General features: G+C 35.8%; 1 protein-coding gene across 2 annotated transcripts in view; it reads right to left on the bottom strand.

Moving 5' to 3' along the window:
• Window positions 1-549: 549 nt before the first annotated feature.
• Window positions 550-10,709, bottom strand: part of LOC121426201 (tyrosine-protein phosphatase non-receptor type 4-like) — a 118,666-nt gene continuing 108,506 nt past the window's right edge. For both annotated transcript variants that reach the window (XM_041622412.1, XM_041622413.1), the window contains 8 exons: window positions 9,235-9,383; window positions 7,852-7,942; window positions 6,656-6,723; window positions 5,662-5,808; window positions 4,595-4,726; window positions 3,760-3,908; window positions 2,520-2,701; window positions 550-1,698 (listed from right to left, as the gene is read on the bottom strand). In XM_041622412.1, coding sequence (XP_041478346.1) covers window positions 1,661-1,698; window positions 2,520-2,701; window positions 3,760-3,908; window positions 4,595-4,726; window positions 5,662-5,808; window positions 6,656-6,723; window positions 7,852-7,942; window positions 9,235-9,383 — 956 coding nt within the window. In that variant the 3' untranslated portion in view covers window positions 550-1,660. The remainder of the gene's footprint in view (window positions 1,699-2,519; window positions 2,702-3,759; window positions 3,909-4,594; window positions 4,727-5,661; window positions 5,809-6,655; window positions 6,724-7,851; window positions 7,943-9,234; window positions 9,384-10,709) is intronic.

Raw genomic sequence — 10,709 nt, 5'->3', positions numbered from 1 at the left:
TCATATACACTATAATATACAAAACTGAAATGTACAAATCAACAAATGGATTTTTTTTTTCCTTGTATCTTTGGCTGAGAATTTGAGTAAAATGGGACATTTAGAAAGGGGAAAAATACTAAAGATAAACAGAGGAGAGAGAGAGGTTGACAGAACATGGAGTATGAGAGAGTAATATAGAGATAGCACGTTTGAGGTAATGATAAAATATATAGAGAGAGCTAGATTTCGAACAAGTGATCTTATTTGCAAGAAAGAAATATGTGTTTTTGTCAATGAGTTGAAAATTTTGAAAACATAGTCCATTGGTAAAATTTTTTAATAAAAAAATCCCAGCCATGGCGTAATTTCCTTCAGCAAGAAATTTATCCACATCGTGCTGCACTCGACCCAGGTGAGGTGAATGGGTACCCGGCAGGATTAATTCCTTGAATGCATGAGCGCTGAAAGGCAGCTCGAGCTAAAGCCGGGGTAATAATAATAATAACAACGCGCCTCGGAATATAATATTTATAGATAGATGGCGCTATACAAATGCCTATTATTATTTTTTTTAATATTAATCATATACTTTTAAAGATAAATGCTGAAATGAACTAATCATTATGATTTCTGGAACCAGTAAGACAAGTATGTGCAATTGATTTTATGCTTTCTTTGCCCTCTGAGGGTTAGGAAACAATAGTTACAATAATAAGCAGTTAGATATAAATCTTGGTTTTAAATAGATATCTTGCTTAAGTGAAAGATATAATTATGCATGGTGTCAAAATATCTCTATTTGAAAGAACAGGGTGACTTAATTTATCCACGTCTAATAATACTTGATGCATCAGAGTGCATTTGCTGGCTTTAAATGAAAGTTACGGGTACAAAATCAGCTACATACAAGTATTTCATTGAGGTGCTTCAATATGAAAGCTAATCAAACGTGGATGCCTTGACGATAATTGCCGAAGCATATTACATACATCATATACATGTACATACAGACAGGGTTTTCATCTTTCGCAAAAATAATCTAATACAAAAACAAATCAAAATATAGAGCACCAGGCCTCGAGATTTCATACAAAATTTATATTTTTTCAAATCTCATCTCAAATATCTTTTCAATCCTTTCTCTTGTAGCACGGCATAACACCTATCTAACGCAACACACATGGTATCAATGCCAAGTAACGAACACGGTTGTGACGTGTTATCATGTAGCACTAACAGAATGTGCGTGCAGACACACTGTTACATAATGTAACACATATTAATGATAGCATAACAAAGTGTAAATGTTACACAAGTTGCAATGCAAATGTAACATGTAGTGTAACATTGTCACGATAGCATAATGTAACACGCGTCATAACGATTGTGTGACACAATGTCACGTACATAACATTGTAACGCTTGCATAACTTTGATGCAATGTAAAAAACAACACAATGCTAGCACTACACAACTTAGAGAGATATAGTCTATCACTGTCTGTCACGTAACGTTGCTAACACCATGTGATGCTTTCGTCTGGTTGCTTGGTTGCACTTCTAGATTACAGAAGAGGACGGGGATAACATTTGACAATTTGTTGTCGTTAGCTGATGTAAAAAGATCTGGCAATAAGATGACTTTACTTAGATGGAAGACTTTGATGTTTCAAGTTCCCTCACGATCTCTGATCCTCTAAAGGCTTTACAATACCATCTGAGAGGGATGGGGGAAGAGAAAGAGGGAGCGTGGGAGAGAGAAAATGGTTAATTAATTTGAACTTAATCATTCACAAGGGCAATTCCATAAAATAATCAGCCGCTTTATACATCCAATCCCCATTTTTCTCTAATCTAACTCAGGGTTCCCACAGAAATTTGAAAAAAGAATTCGATGACTTTTCCATGACTAAATTGCTGCTTTTCATGACTTGCTTTCTGGCACGGTTTCCAAAATCAGACAAAGCAGAGTTTGATAATTAAGTATGAGAGAACTTTGTGAGACGCGACAAAACGGAAAGCTGCCATAGCCACGAGGTAAATGCAATTCCATGACTTTTCCATGAATTTTCACAAATTTTCCAAATTCCCTGACTTTCCAGGACCACAAATTTTTCCAGGATTTTCCATGACCGTGGGAACCCTGCTTACTTCCCTTCTCAAATCGCTCTTGTCACGAAGATAAAGAGCATTATGAATTTTCATATTAAGTAGAAACCAGAGACAAATCATGTCATTAAGATTCCACATACGAGGATCTAAAATAAAGTTTTCATGAAAACAACATAAAGAACAGAAGATGAACTACAAATTTAAATAATAAATTGACATATTAGCATCGTAACTGTGTTATGTCTAACTGTACATTTACAGACTTTGGGACCAAAGTCCTCATTTTTCTTTCAATAAATAAGAAGGAAATTTTGACTCCAAGTCCACACTTGCAGACGATAAGGCAAAATGCTTCAGTAAGTTTATAGTCAGCACTATATATGTTTTGTTAAACAGGACTCCTAAGTTGGACACAAGCAGACCTACCCATATAGACTCTGATAATGGCTTCACAAACAAACTTGTACTGAGCAGCGGTCTGGATGAGCATCGGCCGTTGGTCTCTCATCGTCCTTACGATGTCAAGAGGGTACACGGGCTCGTTGGCTTCTATCAGGCACATTGCTGTTTCCATGGTAATCAATACTCCCGTCCTTCCAATACCAGCACTATGAAAATAGCAAAAATCAAATAAATGATTTTAAGTAATAAATAAACAAATATGCACTTGCATGGTGTTATCTTAAATAAGACCTACAGACTTATAGTCATTATTCACAATCCAAAACTAATACTGTCTGTCGACGTAGTCACATTTCCCCTAAGGCGGCCGTACCGTGAGACGAAAACAGCCGTTTTAACATTTTTTGCACCAGCTTCAAATAGGCGATTTGAATATAAATGAATAAAAATGGCTGTTTTCAACTCACCGTACAGCCGCCATAGCGGAAATGTGACTGAAGACATAGCTTCAACACAGACAGCTAATAGGATTTTTTGAAACTAGGTAGAAGCTTCAAGGTAAATAGAATGCCCTTTATTTGAAACTTACAAACTTTGAGGAAGACTCATTCTTCATATCAATGTCAAATGTTTGGAACATCTATTCTCAACAGACATTGCAATGCAATGAGAACACATCTTTTATCTAAAGAATTGATTTTGATAGCATTTATTCCATTCATCATAAAAACAAATACAAGGCACATACAAAGTTTACATAAATTACATGGGAAAATTGCAGATATTACAATGATAAAATCTGGGAAACAGTTGAATAAAAGAAAAGAGTGTACATGATTTATAAATGAATGAGGAGGCAACTAGAAAGGGAAAGCCTAATTAACGCTGCCACCTTTATAAAATCTGGAAACTGAATATATATATGGTATTGTAAAATACATGATGTAATCAATACTGAATACCAGATATAAACATTGAACATAAAAGGGGAAAATACAAATTATAACACAACGACAATATATAAGAATATACATATCAATGCTAATTAATAAAAAAATAAAATAAAAAACTGATCATACATTATTTGATACTAATTGATAGTTATACCCACAGAAGATTATGATCAATGTATAAATTCCTACATGACCATACTGTACTCTTAGAAGAAATGTAAGAATTCTAAAGAACTTAAAAGAAGTGTCATGACCATTCCCAATCGACACTGCCCTGCTGAAAGGACAAGCCAAAGAATCGTAATATGTACCTGCAATGAACAATAGTTGGCACGTCCATTCCTACTCGGCATTGTCGTACTCTAAAAACAAAGTCTAAGAAATCTGATGAATCGTCAGGCACTCCATGGTCAGGCCAGGCTACGTACTGCATTTGAAGGACTATCCTCTCTTCTTTAGTCTAAAAAACAACGAAATGATACTGTATGTGAGGAAGTGATCGTCATCGCAAACTTTATCGTAGTGATCACTGTTATTATTATAATCACCACCGTTTTCATGAATTTACTCCTCCTAATGATCATCATTTTTTTCTTCATTATCATAAACATCGTCATCACCACCATTATAATTGTCATCATCACCATTGCCATCATCATAATCGTCATCATCACCATTGCCATCATCATCACCACCATCATCATCATCATCATCATCATCATCATCATCATCATCACCATCATCATGATCACCATCACCATTGTAATCACCATCATTATAATCATCACCATCATAGTCATCATCATCATGATCATCATCATCATGATCATCATCATGATCATCATCATGATCATGATGATCATCATGATCATCATGATCATCATCATGATCATCATCATGATCATCATCATGATCATCATCATGATGATCATGATCATCATCATGATCACCATCACCATCATAATCATCATCACCATCACTATAATCATCACCATCATCATCATGATCACCATCATCATGATCACCATCATCATGATCACCATCATAATCACCATCATTATAATCATCACCATCATCATCATCACCATCATCATCATCATCATCATCATCATCATCATCACAACCACCACCATCATCATGGCTTACAGCTGTATTGCAGATGATAAAATCCCTGTAGGCAAATGATGGGGACTCATCACATCTTGTGCATCTGACCTCAAGGTCAGGACCAAACTTGAGCCTATCGTCAAGGTCTGGCCAGTACTTGTGACATTTGACCTACAGACAATTAGAGAGGCATGAATAGATTTAAGAGATTACTTTCTATGTACATTCATATCAGTTTGGCATATAATTCGCTGACACTAGATATTATAAAAAAATCAGAAAAAGTTGTAATAGGCCTACATCCCTCATACTCAGGCGAGTAGCTGACCTATTTTCTTTGGCTTGCTTTAGGTGCATTCCAAAGGGCTCCAGTTTACACCACCATGTATTATCATGAAAATGTCTTGATAGCATAGAGATACACGCAGTTCACGTTTGCAATTATAAAATCTGATTAATCATCCAACATGAAAGATCATGACCTCAATGGCAATAGTGACTATGTGCAAACTACTTACTCTTCCCCTCTCTAAATTATTAGTGCCCATAAAAATAAGAGTTGAACTTTGCTCCCACAAACATAAACCAGAAATCCCACTAATCATCCAAGACAAAAGTTCCTGACCCTGACGATAACAGTACTTAATGTGCTGACTACATACCCTCCTACCTCCCAACATTAAAGGTCAACAAGATGGAGAGTGATGACCTGTGCTTCAGGTGGGGGCCATTGAGTAAGATGCTGCAATTTCGGTAATCAAGTCCATCAACTTTAATGAAGGTTTACAGTTACAAATATCCACACAGATGTTGATGTTATGTAAACAAAATTGCCTCTTTTGTTTTCTTCCACAACTGATAAAGACGAGAGAAAACAGTAACAAGCATGTCGCTAAGGCGAGCACATATCACTGTGACCTTGACCTTTTGACCTCAAAATCGATAGGCTTCCTGGGATCCATGCTTGTATCATACACACCAATTTCCAAATCCTCCTAATTTTTCTTTTTTCATTTTTTTTCATCTTTTAATTTTTTTTCATTAACAAGAATACCATTAATCATCTCATATGAAAAGTTCATGACCCCAACGATGATAGTACTTACCCGCCCCCTCTCAACATTAGTCGTAAGCATGACAATGAGTGTTGACCTTTGCTCCCAGACCATGTACCAGAAATCGTTGACTGTGTTCGGTAAAGGCCCCTGAGCGGCGATGTACTTATTAACAAGATCAAGGCCGGGGATATCCATCTGTGAAGGAAGGAATGATTATTCAGGTAAACAAATAACCAAAATAGGTTTGCTTGTTTTTATTGTTTGATTTTGTCTTACTTTGTGGTTTGACAGAATACATATAGCAACACTTATATGGTACGAGACATTATAGAGTTATGTGTTTACTAACAATTGTATTATTATTATCATTTATCAAAAAACAACAAGTTATGAAAATGCATGAATTCAATCTAATGTGTCATTTTGCTGATTAATCCTCAATAGGTTGATTGCATTCTATGTAAACTATCTATTGTATATTGTATTGTCTTTATTGTATCATGCATCGCAGTTACAAAGACTGAATTGCACATGGATATACAATATTAAAAATGTCTTAAAACAGTGTAATTATTTACATAATCAAAAAGTACACATATATCACACACTGAATGCAATAAATAACATATTACTGTGTATTTAACCATACATATTATTTACGATAAAAAGGGTAATGTAAAACATACCAATAATTAAAACAAAGAGGAGGAAGAAGAAATCATTTACCCACACATACAGTTTGCCATCATATTTATCATGTATGCACATTTCATAAAGCTAAAATCAATTTGACTGAAAATCTCAGTTTATTATGGATTGTGTGCAATCTAGGCCAAGGGAAGGTCTGGGGAGTGTTTCATCAACATTTTTGTCCGACATGTTGTCAGATCTGACATCTTTCCTTGATTTCGATTGGCTGATAAGCAATGTTACTATGGTAAATGTCGGATAAAATGGGACTTGTCGGATAAAACGTCTGACAAGTCCTTTCATGAAACGCTCCCCAGAAGTACACTCAGTAGTAATATGATATTACACTTACATTGATGACATTGGCATTGATATAATCCCCCGTGTCTGCCTCCCGTAATATGACTCTTGTTGCATCATCTAGGAGAGACCCAAAGAGACAGATATATGCTTTTCACACTGCACTTTTTGTCGGAAATTGGTGGGGCTAAGGGGGGGTCTTAGCCCCACCAATTTCCTGGGGTTAAGCTTAGCCCACTTCGTTTTTACACTACGTTTAAGCAAAGTGGGCTAGCACTGTAAATAGTATGGTACTATCTGGCCCTGCAAAAAGCAGGGTTAGCCGGCTTTTTGTGGTGCTAGCATCACAATTGCGGTGCTAAGAGACACAGCGTGAAAACGAAACAGGGCTAAGGAAAGTGGGGCTAAGCATTAGCCAATCACAGAATTTGAATTGCACGTTAATCACATTCTGTATGGTAAAATCATCAATATTCATGAGCTGAGGGATAGTCTGGGGTTAAGGCATTAACCACAGTTTAGCAGATAGTATGGGGTTACGAAAGACAGTGTGAATCAATAAAAAGATAGTATGGGGTTAAGGAAATGCAGTGTGAAAAGCATAATAGAAAAAAAGATAGAGAGAGGTGGAAGGGGGATAGAGAGATTTCTATATTACTCTAGGAATAAAGCTACAAGAAATAATAAAAAACAGCATTCTTTTACACATTTAAAGAACAATAACATGTTTGATTTGTAAGACACCAAATCCTCTTCAAATCAACTGATATGTACTGGAAAAAACCCCATAAGAGATGGATTCTCAACTGCAGATGTTAGAAATGTATGCCTCCACCATCGCAAGACAGTTAGTATACTACACATCGAGCTTAAAAAATGTTTATATAATGAATTCTGTGATCTTTGACCTTATGATCCCCATATCTAATCAGACCATCATCCCAACTTGAACCAAATTTAAAGTTAAACCCTCAAACAATTTTGCAATTATTGCAAGAATATACTTTTTTGACTATGTTGATCCTTGATCTTTGACCTCATGAACCCTCAAAATATTCATATCACCAATCCTATACTGATACTTGGACCAAGTTTGAAGTCAAACGGTCCTTAAGTTATCATGAGAACAAAAGCAGGAAGGACAGACAGACAGACTGTCAGACAAACTGAAAATATAATGCCTCTGTCAACCGTGCACATCTATGGTGGCCGGAGAAATAAAAATGTAAATATAAACCAGTGACTTACAAGGCGCGATGTCTCTATATCTGTTTTTGGCAACATTCTCCGCTAATCGGCAGGCCCCCATTGTCATACCAGGCTTTTTCCTATATAATTGCTGAAAAATAAAAGAAACAGAGAGTATAATTAGCTAATTACGGCGTTTTGTGTCAGAGCCAAGGTCTTAATATCTCAGCCAAAAACATTAATTACTAAGATTTAAAAAAAATAATAACTTTGCTGGGGTTTCAAAATTTTGTATCTCAAATCTAAACATTTTGAGGACAGTTCAGAAAAAGATTGTGTATTTACAGGAATTAGGAAACTCTTTTCAAACAAACTGAGGTGGCCAACATTGCCATATTTCTATAATACAGCTTTTTGAGCTGCCCTCAAATTGTTTATTTTTTTCTAGAAGCAAGGTTTGAACACCACAGCAATGATAAACAAGAATCTAAAGTATATTCAAACTATAAAGTATGACGTACAAAGGCATTTATTAAAAACAGATAGAATCAACATTGATCAAAAATTGCTTCACACACTTTCTCAATAACTGTGTTTACATTGGCATATTGATTTTTGTATGGAGATTGTGAGTTATTCAAGCACAGGTGTCGTTTGGTTAGAATTTGGACAATATTTTACTGCCATTTACCAATTTATACTGAATTTGCACTAAACATTTCTTGATAAATGCACCAAATTAGGATTGGTCCACAATTTTAACTGAATTATTCTTTTTTTTTGGGGGGGTGGGTAGAGGGCAGTCAAATTTGAATTACTAATGTCAGTCAGGTTGCAGTTAACATTTTCTTTTTTTGAGCCTATAAGATGGTCATTCATTGATTTTGCATTACATAAAGTTCTCACTACAAGAATGCAAGAATGCTGTCGAAGAACGTTCTTATATAGAGGATCACAAGAATATAATGATCTACCATGTACAATAAAATTATCAAATAGCCTATTTACTTTTCAAAAAAATTCAAATCAGATAACTCAGTCTTGCCCTTACCTTTAAAAGAAATACTAGCGACAAGTGGGTGGGTGGGGGGGGGGGGTCGCGTTAGGGTAAAGATGTATTCTCTTGTATTCTTTTTGTTGTTTTTCATTATTGTTTAGCTCAATTATTTCTTATGTATAATTCTATTTTATGTCATGTACAGTAACTGTTATGTCATGTTATGTACAGTAACTGTTGATACATATTCTCTGGACCCCAGGGAAGAACAGTTTTGTTATATTAACAAAGCTGAGTGGGTTTATCCAGCCATCTCACTATACTTTTGATTTTATTATGTACATACATTTACCTTGTATTGTTTTTTAACATTGTGATATGGAAAATAAATACCAATACCATTATAAATACCAATACCAATGCATCATGTTTGTTTATGGACTTACATCAAATTGTGCTATTGCCATGCCGCTATCAAGGCCTTCTTGTAGGAGCATGAATGACTCCGTAAGGGAGTCGATCTCTCCGTTGACTACCCTCGGACTCTCTGGGATGTACTGAAAGACGGGTTCTTCTACCTCCTCACCGACATAAACTGTGAAAAAAATAATAATAATAATAGCTGGAATTATAAAGCGCATTTTGCCTGAGGATACAAAGCGCTGCTATTATTACCCCGGCTTTAGCTTGAGCTACCATCACCGGCGCTCAGTGCATACAAGGAATTAATCCTGCCGGGTACCCATTCATCTCACCTGGGTTGAGTGCAGCAGTGTGGATAAATTTCTTGCTGAAGGAAAACATGCCATGGCTAGGCTTCGAACCCATGACCCTCTGTTTGAAAGGCGAGAGTCAGAACCACTAGACCACGATGCACCCATTAATAGGTCCATTTATATATCACAGCCAATACATGCATATACTACACTTAGTACTTGGTATTATTATCGTTACACCGGCTGTAGCTGAGCCACCATATAGGTACTAAAGCATTCAAGGGGAAAAAATAAAAAAAAGTACCCATTCACTTCACCTGGGTCGAGTGCAGCCAATGCGGATAACTTTCTTTCTGAAGGAAATTAGTGGATTAGGATTATAACCCATGACCTTCTGATTGAAAAGCAAGAGTAAGAACCACTACACCATAATGCTTCCACTACTTCTTTTATTTGACATTCATAATAAGGAGACGATGATAATGCACAGTAAAAAAGAATAGTACGTTGTTTAAGCCTGTTACTCTAACAATAGGTTGTCTAAACTGTTTTGTAATTGTTTAAACTTTTTAAACAACTTGTTTAAAAAGCTTAAACAGTTGTTAAAAAAGTCCAAACGTTAAAAAAGTTTAAACAGTAGTTGTTAGAGTGATGGGCTTAAACAACGTGCTTAAAATTTTAAACAGCGATTTTACAGTGTGATAATCCTGTTTGAAAAAAATATACATCTCCTTATAATTCTACTAATTCTTCCCCATCCTCTTCCTTTTTATACTCCTGGGGGGTGTTTCACAAAGATTTAAGTATGACTTAGAGTTGCACTTAAATGTCTAGTTGCACGTAGTATAAAAGGCAAGACAGCATTGCTCAGATCATGCCAAGAGGACGCGCACTACTGCGTATTGATCAATAAGATTGCGCGTTGCATATCATGTACGCGTCGACATTTAAGTGCGACTTAAGTCATACTTAAATCTTTGTGAAACACCCCCCTGGTGTGTGTTTCATAAAGTTGTTCGTAAGTTTAGAGCGACTTTAAGAACGAGTATATACCAAAATGTTCATTGGCGATGGTTTAGCACGTGAGAAAGGATTACCAGTTGTTCTTAGAATCGCTCTTAACTTACTGACAGCTTTATGAAACAGACTCCTGTTCTTTGTAGAACTTTCCAATATTCATCATTTATTTCATGACCAACAACAAT

This window comes from Lytechinus variegatus, chromosome 13, assembly GCF_018143015.1.
Source record: "Lytechinus variegatus isolate NC3 chromosome 13, Lvar_3.0, whole genome shotgun sequence".
In the NCBI taxonomy this organism is placed as follows: Eukaryota; Metazoa; Echinodermata; class Echinoidea; order Temnopleuroida; family Toxopneustidae; genus Lytechinus; species Lytechinus variegatus.
The sequence above is the reverse complement of the archived record's forward strand: the minus strand, read 5'-3'. Positions and strand labels throughout refer to the sequence as shown.